The sequence below is a fragment of the Lolium rigidum genome, chromosome 1 (assembly GCF_022539505.1).
Source record: "Lolium rigidum isolate FL_2022 chromosome 1, APGP_CSIRO_Lrig_0.1, whole genome shotgun sequence".
In the NCBI taxonomy this organism is placed as follows: Eukaryota; Viridiplantae; Streptophyta; class Magnoliopsida; order Poales; family Poaceae; genus Lolium; species Lolium rigidum.
Window position 1 is genome coordinate 21,871,439 of NC_061508.1, and position 25,212 is coordinate 21,896,650.

General features: G+C 43.3%; 2 protein-coding genes across 2 annotated transcripts; both read left to right on the forward strand.

Moving 5' to 3' along the window:
- Positions 1–428: 428 nt before the first annotated feature.
- Positions 429–959, forward strand: LOC124669139 (early nodulin-93-like). Its single transcript, XM_047205823.1, has 3 exons — positions 429–492; positions 622–683; positions 774–959. The coding sequence occupies exons 1-3, from the start codon at positions 429–431 to the stop codon at positions 957–959; spliced, it is 312 nt and encodes a 103-aa protein (XP_047061779.1).
- A 22,829-nt stretch (positions 960–23,788) lies between these two features.
- LOC124669150 (early nodulin-93-like) lies at positions 23,789–24,472 on the forward strand. Its single transcript, XM_047205831.1, has 3 exons — positions 23,789–23,852; positions 23,968–24,029; positions 24,110–24,472. The coding sequence occupies exons 1-3, from the start codon at positions 23,789–23,791 to the stop codon at positions 24,293–24,295; spliced, it is 312 nt and encodes a 103-aa protein (XP_047061787.1). The 3' UTR covers positions 24,296–24,472.
- Positions 24,473–25,212: the final 740 nt, after the last annotated feature.

Here is a 25,212-nt window from a genome sequence, read left to right on the forward strand (position 1 = left end):
GGAGCGCCCATAAAGATCCGAACCAAAACGGAGGGCACACTGACAACCCCGTTGTTTTGCGTACCTACGCTATGGCCATCCCCAACCCCGGCGTCTCATCTTATCCACTGCAGTGGAGAGCCGAGTCACGTGGGCTGGGTTTTTATATGACCAACGACGCGACGCCACCGGCGATCTGCCGCAGCACCGACCACCCAAAACCACGGTCTGCCCACCTTCATTTCCCACCGTATTGCTCTTCCTCTCTCGCGCACACTGGTTTCCTGGAACCTATAAATCGGGAGCAGAGCACCTGCAACTCATTTCACTCCTACACTCCCACTGATCTCAGCTCAACTCCTACACTTGAGCCACTTCACTGCAGCTAACTAGCTAGTGCGCGCGCTTCCTTCAGACACCCCACCCATCCCTCATTCCCTCTCCCGGCGATGTCTACGGTGACCCGCGCTTACCTCGACCAGAGGCTCGCCGTAGCCAAGCGCTGCTCCAGAGGTAACCAGCAATATCCTTCCGCTTTCAGACCAATGCATGCTCTGCCTGCCATTCTGTTTCAACAATGCAGCTCCCTTCCTATGTGCCCAAACTTGATGCTAACATGTCATGAACTGAAACTGCATGCAGAGGCTGCCATGGCGGGAGCCAAGGCCGCGGCCGTCGCCACCGTCGCAGCTGCAGTTCCCACGGTGAGTAGCATGCAAGCGATCCACCCATCTCTATACGGCTTCATGATCTTCCAGAAACTCATATACCCTGTTGCTACCTGTTTGTTTCAGCTGGCGAGCGTGAGGATGCTGCCGTGGGCGAGGGCCCACCTCAACCCCACCGGCCAGGCGCTCATCATCTCCACCGTCGCCGGGATGGCCTACTTCATAGTCGCCGACAAGACCATCCTGTCCATGGCCAGGAAGCACTCGTTCGAGGGTGCGCCCGACCACCTCAAGAACACTTCCTTCCACTAATTAGGCACCTAGTTAATTAGTGCGCAATAAGCTGTATGACGTCCCCGTACGTGTGTGCTGAAAGCTAGTACTTATAATATATTCAGCACTTATATCTGATAATGTAATCATGTAATCATGTATCCATGTATCCTTCTAGACAAAAAAAAATCTAAATTAGTAGTACTACTCTGCAGGCTACCCGTTTCCGGAACGTTTCGTCCCTGCCAGCTCCCGCAAGCGGCAGGGCAAACCTTAGCTCCCACAGCCGCCAGCTCCCTCCTCCTTCCTTCCCTCCCTCGCTGCCGCCAGAGGACGTCGCCGGAAAAAGCCTCGGAGCGTCAACGGCGACGGGGATTCTTCTCCTCCTCCGTGGCAATGGCGGCGTGGGCCGGCGGGGACGTCGGGCTCGGCGCGGGACACGACGGCGCGGTGGCTCGTCCACGGCGTGGTGGTTGCGTAGCTCCGGCGAGACGGCAGTGCGCTGGCTGCTGGCTGGCGCGGCCGTGGCCAGGGAATGGCGGCGGCAGGCCCATATCTAGGTTTGTGGGCCTAGGTTTGGGCTCATCTGGGCTGCTTTGGTATGGGCGGGCTTGATGAAGGTTGCTTGCTAGGGTGCAGGCTTAGCTCCGCGCGCGTATAGGTTGGGATGCCGGTGCCGTTGCCGGTAGGGCCGAACCACTCCCATGTGTCTTGTACGTGCGGGTGCTACTCTCGGTAGGGACCGAGTTTGCTCTCTCGGGTATGCTCCTTATCGTGAGAGTTGGGTTCCTTGGCTGGTAGGGTAATGCTTTAATGGCGCGGAGGCGGTGCGCCGTCGTATGTATGATTCCCTTCAGCTAGTTTTGACTACCGTGGGGATTTGGTGTGTCTTGGTTTTGCTCCGGCAGGACTAGCGGATTCTGCCAGGTTCTTGGCTTGCAGGGACGCTAGCGAACTTAATGGTGTGTGCGAAAGCACCGCTAGGCTTTAGCCAATGTCGGCTACGACGATGTTTCTGGACGCGGTTTACCTTCTTGGAGGCGTAGCTATCTCACCCATCCCGTTGCTGGTTGCTTGCCCCCGAGCATTGTCCTAGGAACCCCTACCCGTTGATGCCTTGTGTCAAGCTGTGACCGGCTTCATTTAAACAAAAGGCGCTCTTCCGCTTTTGCGTGGCCGCTCTCGAGCCTAGGGTGGCTGTCGGAGTTGGTATCATCGTAAGGGGGACACCGGTGTTCTTCACCATCTGGTGGCGGTCCTGATGACAGGTGCAAAAACATAGGCTTTCCCTGACGGTGGGTGCTGAAGCTACCACGAAAGCATTGCATGGTCCCGTGCTGAGAACGGTGACGCTTGTGAGCGCCGCTTCTCTTCCTGGAGGCGTTGTTGTGAATCTTCCTCCCTTTGAACTCTGGAGCTTCGTCTACTCACTAGCGCAGTTAGGTAGTTCCTCGGTGGTCGGTGGTCTTCTGTGAGGCATTTCGGTCTGGTGCATTTCCGTGGAGCGGCGTCTTGGTGCTGGACGGGGCTAGTGAAGTCGCCGATGTTTGGCTGTAGTCTCGGACGCCATGTTGGAACTTGTAGTTCGTTCTGCATGTTCTCTTCTTTTTTATTCTTTAGCTCTGCACCCAGTGCTTGTATCTCTAGCTGGTATCTTCAGCCTTTTTTTTCTTTCTGTTGTTGTGATCAATATACTCCCGGCCGGTGGATGGCTTTGTTAATTTAAAGTTGGGTTCATCGTGGCCTTCTACCAAGTAACATGGCAACACCCATCTTAGATTTTCATGTTTGCAAAATTCTCTTTTGGCATGTCTGACTGCATTAATTATTTTCCCAGATCACGCCAACTCACTCAGTTAGCTTTTTTTGAAAAAAGGAAAGCAAAAGCTTTGCTTCAACCACTGGTTAGGCAGAAAAGAGTTATCTGGTTAATTTATAAAGAACAGAAAGAAAACATGCCCACACAAGCAGGGACGGAGCCAGCTTCGCATGTTGAGGGGGGCAAAATACACTGAATTAGTGTTGTAAACTTGATGAGGGGGGCGGATTTGACTAAATTAGTGAGAAAGTAGGGTTCTAATGACTAGTGTTCTTCACAAAATCTCAATCATGGGGGTGGCTGAGCCCCCCCTCGTCCCCCCTTGTCTCCGTGCCTGCACACAAGTGAACTAGTGCTGAATGGAGCCACGAAACCACGAAGGCAAACCAACAAACACAACCAACAATGAACCACTGCAACCCCTCAACACTTGGGGCCAGAACATCAATCCCATCGACCCGCTTTAAGTTGGGAAGAATACATCGGCAAAGACAAAAAAAAAACATATCCGAAGCACTCGGGATATATATCCTCATGTGGTCGGTGTTAAATTCTAATTAATAAATGTGTTTGCTTGTAGTCTACACAACAAACACAAATATATGATCTATAATAATGAAGGTACAATTTGCTATATTATAGTTACACATTTGTTATTTTTATTTGACTATCAAACAATGTAATAAAAATACGGTTGTGTGCATCGTTTCGATGCAGAGGCCAAGGCGTAGCTCCCACCTAAAAATGTAGCATAAAAAATAGTTATGAGTTAATGAAATTTTAAAACTACGAAGGTCATAGATTTTACGAAACTTCAAAATTTATATTTTCAGTTTTTTAATGGACTCTTAAGCAAACTGGAGGTAAACGAATGCACTTAAGGAGCAAGGGACAATATTAAGTTCAGTTCCCCACACATTGAAAGAAGTCTATATCACCCCCCTAACTATCAGGTTCCGAAGGGTAAACCCCCATATGTTTCAAATGGGGCACTTAACCCCCCTAATTATGCTATACCAGACAATTGACCCCCCTAGCACAATAACAGCGGTTTAGCCCGGCGGTATTGCTGACGTGGACTTGATTGAGCCACGGAAGCGCATGACTAAAAAACTTTCCACTGCTCCCCGCCGCCGTCCGGCGCTCCCGACTCCCCACCGCCGGCGAGACTCCTCCCTACGCGAGAGCTCCTCGCTCCAGTCAGCGCGCAAGCTCCCCGCTGCACCACAATCTAGAGCTCACCATAGACGCGGGCGAGCTCGAGGCCGTCCACTCCTCCCGCCGCGCCGCCGCTACCGGAATTGAAGCAGTTGTCGGCGAGGACCTCCCTAGTCCAGGGAAGGCGGACTGGAGAGGTCACGGGGGCGTCACTCGAGCTTTCGATGGAGGACGGCGACCACCTCGTCGCCTCGGCCTCCCCCGCTGACTGCCTTTTTGCCGGAGAGGCTCCTGGACACCACGCTCCTAATAGAGTCGATCGCCAATGCGCGCACTCCAGGGAGCTGCTCCGCATCGACCTGTCTTCGCTAGGAATGAGGACGACACGCTCGGCGTCTCGGGCGGCGTAGGCGGCCCGCGCCCGCGGCTGTCCGCGAGGAGGATGTGACGGACGTGGGTTGGGATCTCACGAGAAGTTCCACAGCGATGGGGCCGAGCCCCGTCGTTCCCGATTTGCCCCGTTCCGGAGAGCCCCGCCGTCGCCCGATTTTCCTTTCTCCGGGAGCCCCGTTGTCCCAGATTTTCCCAACTCCGGTTGAGCCCTGCCGGCTGCCGTCCCCAGATTTTCCTAGCTCGTGTCTTGTTCCCAGTTCTGAGGGAGTCCCGTATTCCCTACCTCCTGCGACCAAACTCCAAGGAAAGGAAAGAGAGTATGGGAGCCTGGCATGTAGGTCTGAAAAGTCAAACGATTCCATGCCTCAATCCACTGTCCACCTCACCAATACCGCTGAGCAAAACCGCTGTTGTTGTGTTGAGGGGGTTAATTGCCTGGTATAGCATAGTTAGGGGGGTTAAATGCCCCATTTTAAACTTAGGGGGGTTTACCGTCCGGAACCTGATAGTTAGGGGGGTCATATAGACTTCTTTCCCCACACATTTGTTTTAGAGAACGTTGCATTTATCAAAATTTTAACAACTTCAAAACTAAACTTAGAAAATTATGAATACAAAATGTAATTATCTTGTGCTTGGTACGGGATGCGAATAAAGACGTTACATCGCACTATGTTTCTCAACTCTATTGATTTGTAGGGATTCGTAGCATAGAAAACAAAAATTTTCCTACCGCAAGAACGAAAACACAAGCCAAGATCTAATCTAGTAGATGGTAGCAACGAGAAGAACATGAGACTAACCCTCGAAGATTTCCAAAGCCTAACGAGATTAGATCTCGTGGTGGATGTAGTCGATCACTTGCCGCTTGCAAAGCGCGTAGAAGATCTTGACCGCTTGCAAAAGCGCGTAGAAGAACTTGACGGTGCCACAATCGGGCAGCACCTCCGTACTCGGTCACACGTACGGTGTTGATGAAGACGACGTCCTCCTCCCCGTTCCGGCGGGCGGCGGAAGTAGTAGATCCTCCTCGGAATCCCGGCAGCACGACGGCGTGGTGGCGGTGGTGGTGGAGAACTCCGGCAGGGCTTCGCCTAAGCGTATGCGGGAGTTGTATGTGGAGGAGAGGTAGCTAGGGTTTGGGGAGAGGGGGACTTGGCCGGCCACAAAGGGGCGGCCAAGGTTGTGGCTTGAAGTGGCCGCCCCCTCCCCTTGCTCCTCATTATATAGGTGGAAATCCCCAAGTGTTGGTATCCAAGTCTTCGAATAAGACCCGAAACCAAAACCTACCAAAGGGACAAAACCTACCCAAGGGGGGAATCCCACTCAAGGTGGGACTCCCACCCCTTCCTTGGGGGGGTTGGCCGGCCACCCTAGGGGAGTCCACCTGGGACTCCTCGCCCTTAGGGTTGGCAGGCCATGTAAGGTGGAGTCCCTCCGTGACTCCACTTTCCATGGTGATTTCTTCCGGACTTTTCTAGAACCTTCTAGAACCTGCCATAAATGCACCGGATCATTTCCAAACTTGGAATATGACTTCCTATATATGAATCTTATTCTCCGGACCATTCCGGACCTCCTCGTGATGTCCTGGATCCCATCCGAGACTCCGAACAAGAAGTTCAAACTCCATTCCATATTCCATATCTACTTAAACGACATCAAACCTTAAGTGTGTCACCCTACTGTTCGTGAACTATGCAGACATGGTTGAGACTTCTCTCCGACCAATAACCAATAGCGGGACCTGGAGATCCATAATGGCTCCCACATATTCAACGATGACTTAGTGATCGATTGAACCATTTACATACGATACCGATTCCCTTTGTCACGCGATATTTTACTTGTCCCAGGTTTGATCATCGGTATCACGATACCTTGTTCAACCTCGTCTTTGACAAGTACTCTTTACTCGTACCGTGGTATGTGGTCTCTTATGAACCATTCATATGCTTGCAAGCTATTTAGATGACATTCCACCGAGAGGGCCCAGAGTATATCTATCCGTCATCGGGATGGACAAATCCCACTGTTGATCCATATGCCTCAACTCATACTTTCCGGATACTTAATCCCACCTTTATAACCACCCATTTACGCAGTGGAGTTTGATGTAATCAAAGTACCTTTCCGGTATAAGTGATTTACATGATCTCATGGTCAAAAGGACTAGGTAACTATGTATCGAAAGCTTATAGCAAATAACTTAATGACATGATCTTATGCTACGCTTAATTGGGTGTGTCCATTACATCATTCATATAATGACATAATCTTGTTATTAATAACATCCAATGTTCATGATCACGAAACCATGATCATTTATTAATCAACAAGCTAGTTATACAAGAGGCTTACTAGGGACTCTTTGTTGTTCACATAACACACATGTATCAATATTTCGGTTAATACAATTATAGCATGGTATGTAAACATTATCATCCACACAAAGATATATTATAATAACCATTTTATTATTGCCTCTTGGGCATATCTCCAACAGTCTCCCACTTGCACTAGAGTCAATAATCTAGTTTACATTTGTAAAGATATAACACCTTGGCCTTCGGTGCTTTATCATGTTTTGCTCACGGGAGAGGTTTCGAGTCAACGGATCCGACACGCTCGAAACGTATGTATTTTGAAATTCATTTGCGTCTTAACGCATCACTCATTTTCCAAATGAGTCGGCATTAAATATGTTTGGTCTTCCGGTGGAACCTTAATTCCAGCGATCTGAAATATGTCACTAATATTGTCATACACAATATAGCTTCAAAGTTACGACACTATCGGAACTACACCAAGTTCTCAAAGAACTTCTTGACTTAACATCCTCAATCATTGTCAAAACAATGACATACTCCGCCTTCTTTTGTAGAATCCGTCACAATATTTAGAACTCTTCTAAATCTAGCATTGTGCTACCTTTTAAACAACACTTAGCCTAATTTGAGATTGAAATTTTATTTTTATATGTGACAAAATCAATATCGGTGCAACACCTTACAGCGATTTGTTTGTCATTTCTCCATACAAAACTATTTATATATCCTTGGTTCTTCTAAAGCACACATGGATATTCTTACTGTTTGTCAATGATCATGACATGAATCATTCTGGTATATGCTCCTAACTTTTTAGAGCTCAGGACATCTGATTGTATACATATTAATTGTGATCTAAAATCACTCATGTGTTTTTACTCATTGAGTGTCAGATATACTCAAGTCTTGTTTAAACCTTCACATGTAAAGAACACATTCTTAATATTGAACTACTTCAATATTCGTTCTATGTACTTTGACTTAAACTTATTATGTGTTTCAATCTATCTTCATAGATCTTGACACTAAATATGTTTTAGTCCATATCCTTTCATTGAAGCTAATTTTCAATGAAACCTTTTAATCAATTATATAATTACACTATTTATAATCAACGATATGTCAGCTACATAAAGTATTACAAATATGTCTCAGCGCTCCCACTTAATTTCTTGCAAATGCAAGATCTTCATCGTTTCTGATGAAATCAAAAAACTCTTTGACTATTTCATCCGGTGAAGATTCCAACTCCGCAATACTCACTTCATCTAATTGAAGTTCGCATTCCTATCTGGTATTCTACGGACTAGCAAAATTCTTGGTTATATCTTGTATACACCTTTAATACACACTTCTGTTAAGTAATGTATTTTGCTATCCTACTAGCATATCTCATAAAAGAAATATGTAGCGATTACTAGAATAATCCACATAGACTATAAGCATTGCTACGGAAGATCTAATCTTATCGTAGTCAACTCTTTGAACTTTGTCGTAAACAACTTTTCGACAAGTCGAGCTTCTTCAAGGATATATCTTCCAAGTCCATCATTTTTATAGATCCATTTACTTTCAAAAAGTATTCACCTATCTTGGATTTCATGGCGCATAGCCATTTTAACGGAGTCAGGGCCCATCATAACTTCTTTGTTTGTAGTTGGTTTATCATTATTCAAAATCAATCCTTTGTCCACAAATCATTTATTTGATCACAAAGTAAACCATACCTACAAGGTTCAATATGTACTTCGATCTCCATGGCTAAAACACTTTGTAGTCATGGGAGCCATGATCGTCGTGGCCGCTTCCGGAACCAATTCCAATGCTGCACTACTCTGATTATTATGCTCAGGTTCATAAACCTTATCGAGTTCTATTGTCCTCCCACTCAAATACTTCGTTAGAAACAGTTTCTTGGAAATAAGTAAGAAACATTGAAAAACACTTTTGTCTATGTTTCCATGGTTGAAGAATTCCCAATTAATTCTTTGGGATAACCAACAAATACATTCATCCGATTTTGGTTGTAAACTTATTTACCTTATGCTATGCATACCAAAATTTAAGAAATGACTATTAGGTTTCATACCCATGCCATAACTCGTATCTTTGTCATTTCAACGGATCATGATGATGCTCTATTCAGTGTAAAAGCGTTAGTCTCTAAAGCATAATCCACAAAATTATAATGGCATCAATATTTTATCTCATCATTGATCCAACAAGATTTGGATACATCTCTCGGATACTCCATCATCACTATGATACTCCAAGAAACGTGAGTTGTAGAACAACTTCATAACTCTCTTAGATGTTCACTAAAACTAGTAATTCAAATATTTCCACTATGATCCAATCATAGATATTTGACTTTTTCTATTACGATGATTTCCACCTCATGCTGAAATTTATTTGAATCCATTCAAATGTTTCAAACTTCTTCCTTATCGAATATATACATATATACTCAATTCATTGTTGGAAGTTTTCATTAAGTAGAAGAATCTCCCGCACACAACTATGTCCAGTGAACCACATACATCATCATGTATTTTTCCACTAAGTTAGTTGCCCGTTCAACTCTTGGCCTATGAACGGTATTTTAGTCATTCTCTTTAGAAAAGATTTGCAAGCGTCAAACGATTCAAAAATCAAATGACTCCAAAAATCCATTTGCATGGAGTTCCTTCATGCGTTCCTTTCTAACATGACCTAAATGGCGGTTCCACAAATAAGTGGAATTCAAATCATTTGCCTTATGGCATTTTAGCGTCAGTGTTTATGTATGTGTGTTTTCACCATTAATAACTTATCGATCGTACATGGAGTAATGTCATAATTTGAACAACTCATTGTTTTCATTTGACCAGAGCAAAATAACAATTATTAAGTTCTTTATTATAAACTCTAAGGGCTAGATAGAATGCCAACGACGAACATAATAACACTTTATTTTTGTTCTAGACGTGCATTTCTATCATATTCATTGTCAGTCACTTAGGCCATTGTATTCTTGTATTGCGTTGTTTTTTATGACACTTCATACCAACCAATATGGTACTAATACCCAAGAATTTCATTGTGTGACCAAACTAGGAATACAACCATAACATGTATATCATTTATATACACATCGAGCTAGATTTTCTAGTCTTTTCTTTTCTTTACGCCAAAATATCTTTTGTAGTTTCTCTTTTAGCTTTCCTCATTATTCGAGAAAACACTTCACCTTCAATAACTTCTAGGTTTGTTGGTCAAATACCAATAACCTTGAGGTTCTTACTTTGAAGTTGATCATCATATGACAAGTGTTCCAGATTTCACTATTAGTAACTTTGTAATATGATGAACAATTTCACTCATAATTTTATCCATCAATTCATGACGACTTTCCGAGACCATGTCTGTACATGCTAGGCTCGTAAAGTTTAACCTCAGTATTCGCATGTGCAAATCTGGCTTGCACCCTTTGTATGTACACGTAGAATCTATACCTCAGTATTCGAAACGATGAGCCTTAGCAACGGTGCATACTAAGGACAATCATTTCATGGATATGCGAATATCGTTAGTGCCCCAATAGTTGGAGGATTGGGACGCCTTGCGTCTTCAACCTTCGTACATTCCCATAAAACTTATGAGTTTATGTAGTCTCACCAAATTTTTTTCTATCATCTTGCAATAAGGTCTTACATATCACATATATCTCATACCTTGATTATTTCTGAAAATTAAATTTTCAGCTCCTTACTTTTCAAACAGATTTGAACTTCAAGTTTTACGGAGACAAGATAACTTTAGGTACTAATTGAAACCATAGTTCTTTGAATCAACAATGTGAGTTTTACTAAAAGTTTGCAATAGGACTTAATCATTTCTTGATTCTTTAACAATATGGTACCAGCCCGCAAAGTTTATTGTCAGATTTTAACAGTATTTCTATCTCAATAACAAGACTAGCGCTTGGTAGAAAACGGATGACAATACTACAAAATTAATTCAAAATACTACTCATACTATGTTTATGATAATTAGTTCATGTTTTAATCTAATTACTAATGAACTCCCACTTAATACAACATCCCTCATAGTTGTTAAGTGGTACACGATCCAAATCCACTACATCAAAACCGATCATCACGTGAGATGATGTAGCTTCAATGGTGAACATCAACATGTTGATCATATCATCCATATGACTCGTGTTCAACCCTTCGGTTTCTGTTGTCCCGAGGCCATGTCTGTACATGCTAGGCTCGTCAAGCAAAACCAAGTATTCCGCGTGTGTAACATGGCTTACACACGTTGTATGTGAACGTTGAGTCTACCACATCCGATCATCACGAGATGCTTCGAAACGACGAACTGTGCAACGGTGCATACGAGGGGAGAACACTTTATTATCTTGATATTAATGTGAGGGATCATCTTATAATGCTACCATCGCGTTCTAAGCAAAATAAGATGCATAAAGGATTAACATCACATGCAATTCATATGTGATATGATATGGCCCTTTAGTCTTTGCGCCTTCGATCTTCATCTCCAAAGCACGGACATGATCTCCATCATCAACGGGCATGATCTCCATCATCGTCGGCGTAGCGTCAAGGTCCATGGCGCCGTCTTCATGATTGTTCACCTCATGTAGCAACTATTACAACTACTTTGAAATACTACTCAACATGAAATTTAAAGACAACCATAAGGCTCCTGCCGGTTGCCACAATACAATAATGATCATCTCATACATATTCATCATCACATCATGGCCATATCACATCACCAAACCCTGCAAAAACAAGTTAGACGTCTCTAATTTGGTTTGCATATTTTACGTGGTTTAGGGTTTTCGAGTAAGATCCAATCTACCTACGAACATGAACCACAACGGTGATACTAGTGTTGTCAATAGAAAGAGTAAATTGGATCTTCACTATAGTGGGAGAGACAGACACCCGCAAAGCCACTTATGCAATACAAGTTGCATGTCGAACGTGGAGCAAGTCTCATGAACGCGGTCACGTAAAGTTAGTCCGGGCCGCTTCATCCCACTATGCCGCAAGATGCAAAGTACACGAACTAAAGACAACAAAAGCATCAACGCCCACAAAACCATTGTGTTTTCTACTCGTGCAACCAATCTATGCATAGACACGGCTCTGATACCCTTTGTAGGGATTCGTAGCATAGAAAACAAAAAATTTCCTACCGCAAGAACGAAAACACAAGCCAAGATCTAATCTAGTAGATGGTAGCAACGAGAAGATCATGAGACTAACCCTCGAAGATTTCCAAAGCCTAACGAGATTAGATCTCGTGGTGGATGTAGTCGATCACTTGCCGCTTGCAAAAGTGCGTAGAAGAACTTGACGGTGCCACAATCGGGCAGCACCTTCGTACTCGGTCACACGTACGGTGTTGATGAAGACGACGTCCTCCTCCCCGTTCCAGCGGGCAGAGGAAGTAGTAGATCCTCCTCGAAATCCCGGCAGCACGACGGCGTGGTGGCGGTGGTGGTGGAGAACTCCGGCAGGGCTTCGCCTAAGCGTATGCGGGAGTTGTATGTGGAGGAGAGGTAGCTAGGGTTTGGGGAGAGGGGGACTTGGCCGGCCACAAAGGGGGCGGCCAAGGTTGTGGCTTGAAGTGGCCGGCCCCCTCCCCTTGCTCCTCATTATATAGGTGGAAATCCCCAAGTGTTGGTATCCAAGTCTTCGAATAAGACCCGAAACCAAAACCTACCAAAGGGACAAAACCTACCCAAGGGGGGGAATCCCACTCCAGGTGGGACTCCCACCCCTTCCTTGGGGGGGTTGGCCGGCCACCCTAGGGGAGTCCACCTTGGGACTCCTCCCCCTTAGGGTTGGCAGGCCATGCAAGGTGGAGTCCCTCCGGGACTCCACTTTCCATGGTGATTTCTTCCGGACTTTTCTAGAACCTGCCATAAATGCACCGGATCATTTCCAAACTTGGAATATGACTTCCTATATATGAATCTTATTCTCCGGACCATTCCGGAACTCCTCGTGATGTCCTGGATACCATCCGAGACTCCGAACAAAAAGTTCAAACTCCATTCCATATTCCATATCTACTTAAACGACATCAAACCTTAAGTGTGTCACCCTACAGTTCGTGAACTATGCAGACATGGTTGAGACTTCTCTCCGACCAATAACCAATAGCGGGACCTGGAGATCCATAATGGCTCCCACATATTCAACGATGACTTAGTGATCGATTGAACCATTTACATACTATACCGATTCCCTTTGTCACGCGATATTTTACTTGTCTGAGGTTTGATCATCGGTATCACGATACCTTGTTCAATCTCGTCTCTGACAAGTACTCTTTACTCGTACCGTGGTATGTGGTCTCTTATGAACCATTCATATGCTTGCAAGCTATTTAGATGACTGATGCGCGTAGATGTACACGTCCGTTGGGAACCCCAAGAGGAAGGTGTGATGCGCACAGCAGCAAGTTTTCCCTCAGTAAGAAACCAAGGTTATCGAACCTGTAGGAGCCAAGAAGCACGTGAAGGTTGTTGGTGGAGGAATGTAGTGCGGCGCAACACCAGTGAAACCGGCGCCAACGTGGAACCTGCACAACACAATCAAAGTACTTTGCCCCAACGTAACGAGTGAGGTTGTCAATCTCACCGGCTTGCTGAAAACAAAGGATTAAGCGTATCGAGTGGAAGATGGTGTTTGTTTGCAAAGAACGAGTAAAAACGAGTAGAATGTATTCAGATGTAAAAGAATGGACCGGGGTCCACAGTTCACTAGAGGTGTCTCTCCAATAAGATAACTAACATGCTTGGGTGAACAAATTACGAGCGGGCAATTGACAAATAAAGATTCAATACATATCAACGATGATTACTATGTGATTTAATCGGGGCATTACGACAAAGTACATAGACCGCTATCCGGCATGCATCTATGCCTAAATAATCCACCTTCGGGTTATCATCCGAACCCCTTCGGTATTAAGTTGTAAACAACGAGATAATTGCATTAAGTATGGTGCGTAATGTAATCAACACAAATATCCTTAGACAAAGCATCAATGTTTTATCCCTAGTAGCAACGAGCACATCCACAACCTTAGAACTTTCGTCACTTGTCCTGCAGTTAAATGGAGGCATGAACCCACTATCGAGCATAATTACTCCCTCTTGGAGTTACAAGTATCAACTTGGCCAGAGCCTCTACTAACAACGGAGAGCATGCAAGAACATAAACAATACATATATGATAGATTGATAATCAACTTAACATAATATTCTATATTCATCGGATCCCGCCAAACACAACATGTAGCATTACAAATAGATGATCTTGATCATGTTAGGCAGCTCACAAGATCTAAACAATGATAGCACAAGCGGAGAAGACAACCATCTAGCTACTTGCTATGGACCCATAGTCCAAGGATGAACTACTCACGCATCAATCCGGAGGCGGGCATGATGATGTAGAGCCCCTCCGGTGATGACTCCCTCTCCGCGAGGGTGCCGGAGGCGATCTCCCGAATCCCCCGAGATGGGATTCGCGACGGCGGCGTCTCCGGAAGGTTTTCCGTATCGTGGCTCTCGGTACGGGGGTTTCGCGCCGGAGGCTTTAAGTAGGCGGAAGGGTAGGTCGAGTGGCGGCACGAGGGCCCCACACACCGGGGCCGCGCGGCCGGGGGCCGGGCCGCGCCGCCTCGTTGTTTGGCCCCTCGTGGCCCCACTTCGTCTCCCTTTCGGTCTTCGGAAGCTTCGTGTAAAAATAGGCCCCCGGGCGTTGATTTCGTCCAATTCCGAGAATATTTCCTTACTAGGATTTCTGAAACCAAAAACAACAAGAAAACAGCAATCGGCACTTCGGCATCTTGTTAATAGGTTAGTGCTTGGAAAATGTATAATAATGTTGTAAAGTATGTATAAAACATTCAAGTATTGTAATAAAAGTAGCATGGAACATAAGAAATTATAGATACATTTGCGATGTATCAAGCATCCCCAAGCTTAGTTCCTACTCGTCCTCGAGTAGGTAAACGATAACACAAATAATTTCTGAAGTGACATGCTACCAACATAATCTTGATCAACATTATCGTAAAGCATATGAGATGAATGGAGTGATCTGAACAAAAGATTGCTAACAAAGATAATGACTAAGCAAATGAATCATATAGCAAAACTTTTCATGAATATAATAGTACTTTCAAACAAGTATAAATAAGATTTGCATAAGAGCTAACTCATAAGCAATAAATTCTAAGTAGAATGAATCGAAGCAACACAAAGGATGATTAAGTTTCAGCGAATGCTTTCAACTTGTAACATGTATATCTCATGGATATTTGTCAACATAGAGTAATATAACAAGTGCAATAAGTAAACATGTAAGAATCAATGCACATAGTTAACACAAGTGTTTGCTTCTAAGATAGAAAGAAGTGGGTAAACTGACTCAACATAAAGTAAAAGAATGGCCCTTCGCAGAGGGAAGCATGGATTACCATTTTTGTGCTAGAGCTTTTGTTTTGAAAACATAGAAACAATTTTGTCAACGGTAGTAATAATTCATATGTGCTATGCATAATACTTCCTACAAGTTGCATGTCTCATGCATAGAGTACATAGTGCTCGCACCTTGTCCTACTTAGCTCGGAAGGCACGGATTATCATCACATGACATATGCTTCAACCAAGTGTCACAAAGGGGTACCTCTATGCCGCCTATACAAGTGTCTAAGGAGAAAGCACGCATTGGATTTCTCGCTTTTGATTATTCTCAACTTAGACATCCATACCGGGACAACATAGACAACGAGATAATGGACTCCTCTTTTAATGCTTAAGCATTCAACAACAGATTAATATTCTCATAAGAGATTGAGGTTGTATGTCCAAACTGAAACTTCCACCATGATACATGGCTTTAGTTAGCGGCCCAATGTTCTTCTCTAACATATGCATACTCAAACCATTTGATCATGAAATCCACTTACTTCGGACAAGACGAACATGCATAGCATCTCACATGATATCCAACAAAGATAAAGTTGATGGCGTCCCCCAGAAAACATGGTTACGGCTCAACAAGCAACTTATAAGAATTAAGACACATAACTACATATTCATCACCACAATAGTTTTTAAGCTATTTGTCCCATGAGCTATATATTGTAAAGGTAGAGGAATGAAATTTTGAAGGTAGCACTCAAGTAATTTACTTTGGAATGGCAGAAAAATACCACATAGTAGGTAGATATGGTGGACACAAATGGCATGAGTTTTGGCTCAAGGTGTTTGGATGCACGAGAAGCATTTCCTCTCAGTACAAGGTTTGGGCTAGCAAGGTTGTTTGAAGCAAACAAAAGTATGAACATGTACAGCAAAACTCACACAAGAACATATTGCATGCATTATAAGGCTCTACACTGTCTTCCTTGTTGTTCAAACACTTTACCCGAAAATATCTAGACTTAGAGAGAACAATCATGCAAACCAAATTAAACAAGCTCTACAGTAGTTCTTCATTAATAGATTAAACTACATGATGCAAGAGCTTAAACATGATCTATGAGAGCTCAAACAATTGCCAAATTGCCAAACCATATGCAGCATTTTCCAATTCCAACCAAATAGCAATCTAACGAAGCAATTAGACTTCGCCATGAACATTAAAGCACAAATAAGAACACAAGTGTTCCATAAGAAAAAGCGGAGCGTAATATCTCCAATATAAGAATGGTGGGATCCAACTTTATTCAAACCAAAACAAAAATAAAAGCAAACCGACGCTACAAGTAAAGAACATAAGATGTGACGGAATAAAAATATAGTTTCACTAGAAGTGACCTGATAATGTTGTCGATGAAGAAGGGGATGCCTTGGGCATCCCCAAGCTTAGATGCTTGAGTCTTCTTAAAATATGCAGGGATGAACCACCGGGGCATCCCCAAGCTTAGACCTTTCACTCTTCTTGATCATAGTATATCATCCTCTTCTCTTGACCCTTGAAAACTTCCTTCACACAAACTCCAAGCAAACAGATTAGAGGGTTAGTGCATAACCAAAATTCACACATTCAGAGGTGACACAATCATTCTAAACACTTCTGGACATTGCACAAAGCTTCTGAAAGTTAATGGAACAAAGAAACTCATTCAACATAGCAAAAGCGGCAATGCGAAATAAAAGATAGAATCTGTCAAAAGCAGAACAGTCCGTAAAGATGCATCTGGCAGGGGCACTTAACTTGCTCAAATGGAAAAACTCAAAACTAATGAAAGTTGCGTACATATATGAGGATCATGCTCGTAATTTTGCAGATTTTTTCGATTTTTTTATAGAGACTTCTGCGAGAATTCGTGACAGACAGCAATGTTGTTTCTGCGCAGCGATCCAAATCTATAGCATCAACTTTAACATGGAAACTTTACTTGGCACAAAAACATGATAAGGAGAGGTTGCTACAGTAGTAAACAACTTCCAAGACTCAACAATACAGTAAATAAAATGAAACTTGGGTTATCTTCCAAGAAGTGCTTTTCTTTAACGCCTTTCAGCTAGACGCAGAAAGTGCAAATCAAGTAACATCTAGAGATGGAGCATCAACATTATCTCCAGGGGTGTTGGAAATTTCTTCCACAATGCATGTTATCTTATCTATGTAAGTTTCAGAGGCCCCCTTTTCATTACTCTTAGGCTTGCTATTCTCATCAAACAAATTTTCAGGAACAAGCCAAGCATAGTTACTTTCCTAAGCTTCATACATCCCTAGGAGCTTACTAGGTATTGGCGCCTTAATTTCTCTACCATCATTAACATTATTAGTGTACTTTATCCTATCAATGTCCATCTTCTCAAGAGTACTAGCAAAGTTGGTGTAAGAACCAAGCATTTTATATTTAGTAAAGACTTTTCTAGCCTCTCTTGCTACACCACCAAATTCTTTTAGAAGAGTTTCTAAGACAAAATCTTTATTTTCTCCTTTCTCCATATCAGAGAGTGTAAGAAACATATGCTGAATTATAGGATTAAGATTAACAAATTTAATTTCCAACATGTGTACTAGAGAAGCAACAGCAATTTCATAAGTAGGAGCAAGTTCTACCAAGTGTCTATCTTCAAAATCTTCAGCTATACTAACATGAGTGAAAAAATCTTCTATATTATCTCTTCCAATTATAGACCCTCGGCCTACCGGTATGTCTTTTAGAGCGTACTTAGGAGGAAACATGATGAAGTAAGCAAAAAGTAAACTAAGCAAATAAAGTAAAGACAAGTAACTAATTTTTTGTGTTTTGATATAGAGAACAAGACAGTAAATAAAGTAAAGCTAGCAACTAATTTTTTTGTGTTTTGTTTAAGTGCAGCAAACAAAGTAGTAAATAAAATAAAGCAAGACAAAAACAAAGTAAAGAGATTGGAAGTGGAGACTCCCCTTGCAGCGTGTCTTGATCTCCCCGGCAACGGCGCCAGAAAAATAGCCTTGATGCGCGTAGATGTACACGTCCGTTGGGAACCCCAAGAGGAAGGTGTGATACGCACAGCAGCAAGTTTTCCCTCAGTAAGAAACCAAGGTTATCGAACCTGTAGGAGCCAAGAAGCACGTGAAGGTTGTTGGTGGAGGAATGTAGTGCGGTGCAACACCAGTGAAACCGGCGCCAACGTGGAACCTGCACAACACAATCAAAGTACTTTGCCCCAACGTAACAGTGAGGTTGTCAATCTCACCGGCTTGCTGAAAACAAAGGATTAAGCGTATCGAGTGGAAGATGGTGTTTGTTTGCAAAGAACGAGTAAAAACAGTAGAATGTATTCAGATGTAAAAGAATGGACCGGGGTCTACAGTTCACTAGAGGTGTCTCTCCAATAAGATAACTAACATGCTGGGTGAACAAATTACAGGCGGGCAATTGACAAATAAAGATTCAATACATATCAACGATGATTACTATGTGATTTAATCAGGGCATTACGACAAAGTACATAGACCGCTATCCGAGCATGCATCTATGCCTAAATAATCCACCTTCGAGGTTATCATCCGAACCCCTTCCGGTATTAAGTTGTAAACAACAGATAATTGCATTAAGTATGGTGCGTAATGTAATCAACACAAATATCCTTAGACAAAGCATCAATGTTTTATCCCTAGTAGCAACGAGCACATCCACAACCTTAGAACTTTATGTCATCGTCCCAGATTAAATGGAGGCATGAACCCACTATCGAGCATAATTACTCCCTCTTGGAGTTACAAGTATCAACTTGGCCAGAGCCTCTACTAGCAACGGAGAGCATGCAAGAACATAAACAACACATACATGATAGATTGATAATCAACTTAACATAATATTTTATATTCATCGGATCCCGCCAAACACAACATGTAGCATTACAAATAGATGATCTTGATCATGTTAGGCAGCTCACAAGATCTAAACAATGATAGCACAAACGGAGAAGACAACCATCTAGCTACTGCTATGGACCCATAGTCCAAGGATGAACTACTCACCCATCAATCCGGAGGCGGGCATGATGATGTAGAGCCCCTCCGGTGACGATTCCCCTCTCCGGCAGGGTGCCGGAGGCGATCTCCTGAATCCCCCGAGATGGGATTCGCGACGGCGGCGTCTCTGGAAGGTTTTCCGTATCGTGGCTCTCGGTACAGGGGGTTTCGCGACGGAGGCTTTAAGTAGGCGGAAGGGTAGGTCAAGTGGCGGCACGAGGGCCCCACACACCAGGGCCGCGCGGCCAGGGGCCAGGCCGCGCCGCCCTGTTGTTTGGCCCCCTCGTCGCCCCACTTCGTCTCCCTTTCGGTCTTCTGGAAGCTTCGTGTAAAAATAGGCCCCTGGGCGTTGATTTCGTCCAATTCCGAGAATATTTCCTTACTAGGATTTCTGAAACCAAAAACATCAGAAAACAGCAACTGGCACTTCGGCATCTTGTTAATAGGTTAGTGCCGGAAAATGTATAATAATGTTGTAAAGTATGTATAAAACATTCAAGTATTGTAATAAAAGTAGCATGGAACATAAAAAATTATAGATACGTTTGCGGCGTATCAATGACATTCCACCGAGAGGGCCCAGAGTATATCTATCCGTCATCGGGATGGACAAATCCCACTGTTGATCCATATGCCTCAACTCATACTTTCCGGATACTTAATCTCACCTTTATAACCACCCATTTACGCAGTGGCGTTTGATGTAATCAAAGTACCTTTCCGGTATAAGTGATTTACATGATCTCATGGTCAAAAGGACTAGGTAACTATGCATCGAAAGCTTATAGCAAATAACTTAATGACGTGATCTTATGCTACGCTTAATTGGGTGTGTCCATTACATCATTCATATAATGACATAATCTTGTTATTAATAACATCCAATGTTCATGATCACGAAACCATGATCATTTATTAATCAACAAGCTAGTTATACAAGAGGCTTACTAGGGACTCTTTGTTGTTCACATAACACACATGTATCAATGTTTCGGTTAATACAATTATAGCATGGTATGTAAACATTATCATAAACACAAAGATATATTATAATAACCATTTTATTATTGCCTCTTGGGCATATCTCCAACATGATTATACTCGGATAGATCATTGATCGGCGTCTCATAAAAACATTTTGCATAGATACAACTAAGCTTTGCAATCTTACCCCACAAACCTTCATTAGTTCATTTGGATATTTATTAGAGTCGCTTGTTGTAGAAGTATGTATCAGGATATTCAGAGTTATAAATATAACACATATAGAATATAATTGATGTAAATGCCACTATTATTTTGTACATGAACTTAGCTCTGTTGTTTATAAGGTTCAATTTTTGTTTGTAGTTTTTCAATTATTTGGTTAATTTCGGATGGAATTTAGTACGGTGAAGTATTTATATGCATAATTTGAAACCTGAAATACTTTCTACTATTTGTAATATTTGACGTACAAATTATCTAATACACAACTTGAGTTTCAATATGATTAATGAAATTATGTGGTCAATAGTGTTACATACTGGAGGCAACTTTTTGAGATTGTATGCTAAGACTCTATCAATGGGAATAGTAGTTACAATGTTGCAACACAATTAATTATAAAAATGTAGTTAAAAAAGTTTGGTATAAAGGTAGACATGGCATTTATTGTAGCTCTCCATATGTCTGGTAAATGATACAATGAACGATTCACTATGAATCCATGGTGGTCATGCCAACTGGGATACTTTTGGGAGTTTAATATCTCGTCACGTCAGTAGTTTGACATAACAGATGATGGTCGGTACCACATGCATTGTCTTTTACAAATGCGACCCTTTGTAGCATCCCAACTTTTGTAACCTTATGCCAGCATAGTTTAGAGTTGCGAAAAATAGGGGCTACCAAATCATTTTGTGTTAACCTCTTGACAACGTGTTTATTTTTTGTTTGATGAGTTAAGCATGTCTATTTGAGTTGATTGTTGAACAAGATTGTGAGCCATCACAATTTTTGTGTCCAAGTGATTATGTCATTCAAAATAGTTCTATCTATTTAACAAAAGTATTATCTTGGCAACTTCTCTCATTTCAAGTGATTTAACTTTTCTAAAACATTGAGCCAAGATTTATTTTGACACAAAAAAAATTCCAAAGCTCGGTATTTTAAATCATATAAGGATCTACAAGTTGGTATGATCCCACTATCTTGCAAACCCACTTTTTTACAAACTTTTGCAAATGGATTTCAAACACCTTTGCAAGTTTATAGAAATAAGGAGATGTTCATGTCTCCACTATTTTCTGAAAAACTTTTGGCGAAGATTCGCTCCATTATTTAAAACCATTCTTGAACCTTACCATGGCATGATCATCTTTGATCACTTATTTAACAACTTCTTCTTGGTTTTTCTAATACTTGTTTGCATTAACCTTGCTGATTGTGTGCTATGAATTGCCTTATGTGTGACTTTGTTTGACTTTGATTAATTGTCTATGTGTAGCAATGATTTACAAGGATTTTATGTTCCGCATCTATCTGAAAGACCCCCCATCATATCATGGCCAGTGGGGATATGTGTACAAAGTACTTTCAAAATATTTTCCCAAGTAAGCCCCATTTAAATGTTTTCCTCTCTATACCCCTACTTCTTACAAAAATATAATTTCTTTTCCATGCACAAGTTTATCAAAAATATGAAATGGGATCCACTTTATATGTGCACTTGGTTTCACATAATTAACTTTTATAAAAGTATTTTCACAGCTATTTTCCTACTTTCGAAAACACTACAAATAGGGAGAATACCTTTTTGGTATTACACTTATATTTAAAAATTACGGGAATAATACCCTAGGTTTATAAATGATTCTTTGACTTCTTAAACTCAAAAAACTAGTGACGCGGTGAAGTGCTTTTCTTCTATAATGCTGGTGTGTGCCGACACTACATCGACGGGTAGCTTTATGTAGGCCAGCCGAGGAAGCCGACTCGTCGACAACGTGTGGCACGCTAGAGGAAGGCATGGAGGCAACGCGTCGACGGAATAAAGGCTCGTCGCAAAGTAGTCGCGCACGATTCTTCTTTCACTATCCGTTTGCGAAAAACTAGTATATGCTGACAGTTTTTTCGAATTTTCCGTGTGCTAACTCTTTGTAACGCCGCGCGAACATTTTCCGCGTGCATTGTGTCCACTCATGAGACTGAGTGGAGCCCGCACACAAGGTTTATGTTTTGGCTGTCAGCGTTGGCCCTCAGCACACAGGAAATCGCTTTCCGTGTGCCACGGGAGTCCTTAAAACATCGGAAAATATGTACTAGGGATGTATGTGTGTGACTGAACTAGCTAGTCTTTTTGCGAAAGACCCTGTGCCCTCCGATCCATATTACTTAATGTTAAAATAGGTATATCTATAACTAAAATGTATTTAGATATGTCAATATATTAACATAAAGTAATATGGAAGTATTGGATGCGTGCAAAGAGGCCTCTGGCTGACAAACACGGATGGCACACTGACAACCCTTTGTTTGGGCTGTGCTCCGGTGTCCCCCCCTGGCGAACGACGTTCAGGTGTTTGGTTCGTGACCATAAAATATGGATGATCCCATCCCAAAAGCTGAATATTTCTGAGAAAGACTGGACGATATGATCCGTGAATTTCATGACTAATCTCACTAGCCGCCTGAGAATCCATGGTCGTCGACGCGACTCCGACACCTGCCACCGTCGTATGTGTGGCTCCCCAGCTCAGCGGCGGTCACCATGTCACGGCGAGCGGTGGGCTTGCTTTTCCGTGTGGCTCCCCAGCTCGACATCTGCGGTCTCCAGGGCGCGGTAAGCGGCGGGCTTAATTTTTGACATGGCTCCCTAGCTCGGCGGCGGCGCCTCCATGGCGTGGCGAGCAACGAGCTTGCTAAGTCTGCGCCACACCCAGTTGACAGAAACGGCCTCGCTAAATATGTGCGGGTAGTGACCTTGCTAGGCACGGGTAGGCGGCCGCCCGCTAGGCCCGGCCTCCACCACAAAGGGAAAAGGACCCGTTAATTACATATTAACCGGTGTGTTAATGGCATATTTATCCTTTTCTATTAATCGTTAATTAAACATATTTTATCCCATCCCATCCCGTACATGTTTACCTATGAACCAAACACACATGTTAAGTCAACCCACGAAGGAGTATCAGCAGATCCTAGCCGTCTAAATAGAACAAAGTTTAGAAGGGGGACACCGGAGCAATAGCCCCGTTGTTTTGCGTACCTACACTACGAGCCGCACTCATGCTCAGCGCCATCCCGACCCCGACGTCTCATCTTATCCACTGCAGTGGAGTGCCGAGTCATGTGGGCAGGGTTTTTATATGACCAACGACGCGACGCCACCTGCGATCTGCCGCAGCGCCGACCAGCCTCGATCGACTGAACCCACCCGAAACCACGGTCTGCCCACCTCCCCTTCCCACCGTATCGTTCTTCCTCTCTGCGCCTCGCGCACACTGGTTGCGCGGTTTCATGGCACCTATAAATCAGTAGCAGAGTACCGGCAGCTCATCCATCCACTGCCACTGATCTTAGCTCAGCTCCTACACTTGAGCCACTTCACTGCAGCTAACTAGCGCGCTTCCTTCAGACATCCCACCAATCTCCCTGCTCGCGAAGATGTCTACGGTGACCCGCGCCTACCTCGACCAGAGGCTCGCCGTCGCCAAGCGCTGCTCCAGAGGTAATAATTCTCCAGGCCAATGCCATTCTATTTCAATGCAGGTTCCTCTCACTCTCAGAGCCCAAAGTTGATCGATCCTAACATGTAGTACTAATGAACTGAACTGAAACTGCAGAGGCTGCAATGGCGGGAGCCAAGGCCGCGGTCGTCGCCACCGTCGCAGCCGCAGTCCCCACTGTAAGTAGCCCAGCTCCATCGTATAGCACGCATACGGTTTCTTGGACTAACTCATTAATCTTCTGGCCTGTTTGTTTCAGCTGGCGAGCGTGAGGATGCTGCCGTGGGCGAGGGCGCACCTCAACCCTACCGGCCAGGCGCTCATCATCTCCACCGTCGCCGGGATGGCATACTTCATCGTCGCCGACAAGACCATCCTGTCCATGGCCAGGAAGCACTCGTTCGAGGACGCGCCGGACCACCTCAAGAACACCTCCTTCCACTAATTAGGCACTTGCTTCGTACTAGTTAATTATTGCGCAATAAAACGTAGTACGACGTCGTCCCCGTACGTGTCTGCTGAAAGCTAGTACTTATAATATTCAGCACTTATCTGATAATGTAATCATGTAGCCATGTATCCTTCCAGCCAGAAAAAAAAACTCGAGTTAGTAACTACTACTCTGCAGGTTAACATAACATGGCGAAACCCATAACAGATTTTCTTGTTTGCAATTCTCTTTTGGCATGTGTGACTACTGACTACATTAATTCTTTGCCCTGATCATGCAAACTCACTCAGTTAGCCTTTCAAAAAAATGAAAGCAAAGGCTTTGCTTCAACCACTAATCAAGCAGAAAAGAGTCGTCCGGTTAATTTATAAGGCTAGCCATAGTGCTAGTATCATAGGTTGTATCATACATATTGGTCCCACAAAAAAGCTGATGTGGCAGGTAATTAAAGAAGAGAGAGGAGATTAGAGTAACATAGGTGGATACTGTATCATAGCGCACATCACGAGAAAAAGTTAATGCCAAACAAATCTTGTCCACAATTTTGCATTAAGATGCTACAAATCATTAAATATAACAAGATTATGATACTACCACTCTATGATACTAACCACTATAGAGATAGTATCATATAAAAATATCATATACATGATACTACCATATGATACTACCCACTATGACCAGCCTAATAAAAGAACAGAAAGAAAACATGCCCACATAAGCGAACTACTACTGAATGGAGCCGCAATACCACAAAGGCAAACCAACAAACACACCCTACAATGAACCACTTGCAACCCCTCAAAACTTGGGGTCAGAACATCAATCCCGTCGGCCCACTTTAAGTTGGGAAGAACACATCGACGAAGACAACAAACATATCTGAAGCACCCGCGATATATATCCTCATG

Excerpts from the sequence above, each read along its gene's own strand:
- LOC124669139 (XM_047205823.1), top strand. The coding sequence starts at position 429 with ATGTCTACGGTGACCCGCGCTTACCTCGACCAGAGGCTCGCCGTAGCC. Across the intron at positions 493-621 it reads AGCCAAGCGCTGCTCCAGAG|AGGCTGCCATGGCGGGAGCC; the intron begins GTAACCAGCAAT and ends AACTGCATGCAG. Across the intron at positions 684-773 it reads TCGCAGCTGCAGTTCCCACG|CTGGCGAGCGTGAGGATGCT; the intron begins GTGAGTAGCATG and ends TGTTTGTTTCAG.
- LOC124669150 (XM_047205831.1), top strand. The coding sequence starts at position 23,789 with ATGTCTACGGTGACCCGCGCCTACCTCGACCAGAGGCTCGCCGTCGCC. Across the intron at positions 23,853-23,967 it reads CGCCAAGCGCTGCTCCAGAG|AGGCTGCAATGGCGGGAGCC; the intron begins GTAATAATTCTC and ends CTGAAACTGCAG. Across the intron at positions 24,030-24,109 it reads TCGCAGCCGCAGTCCCCACT|CTGGCGAGCGTGAGGATGCT; the intron begins GTAAGTAGCCCA and ends TGTTTGTTTCAG.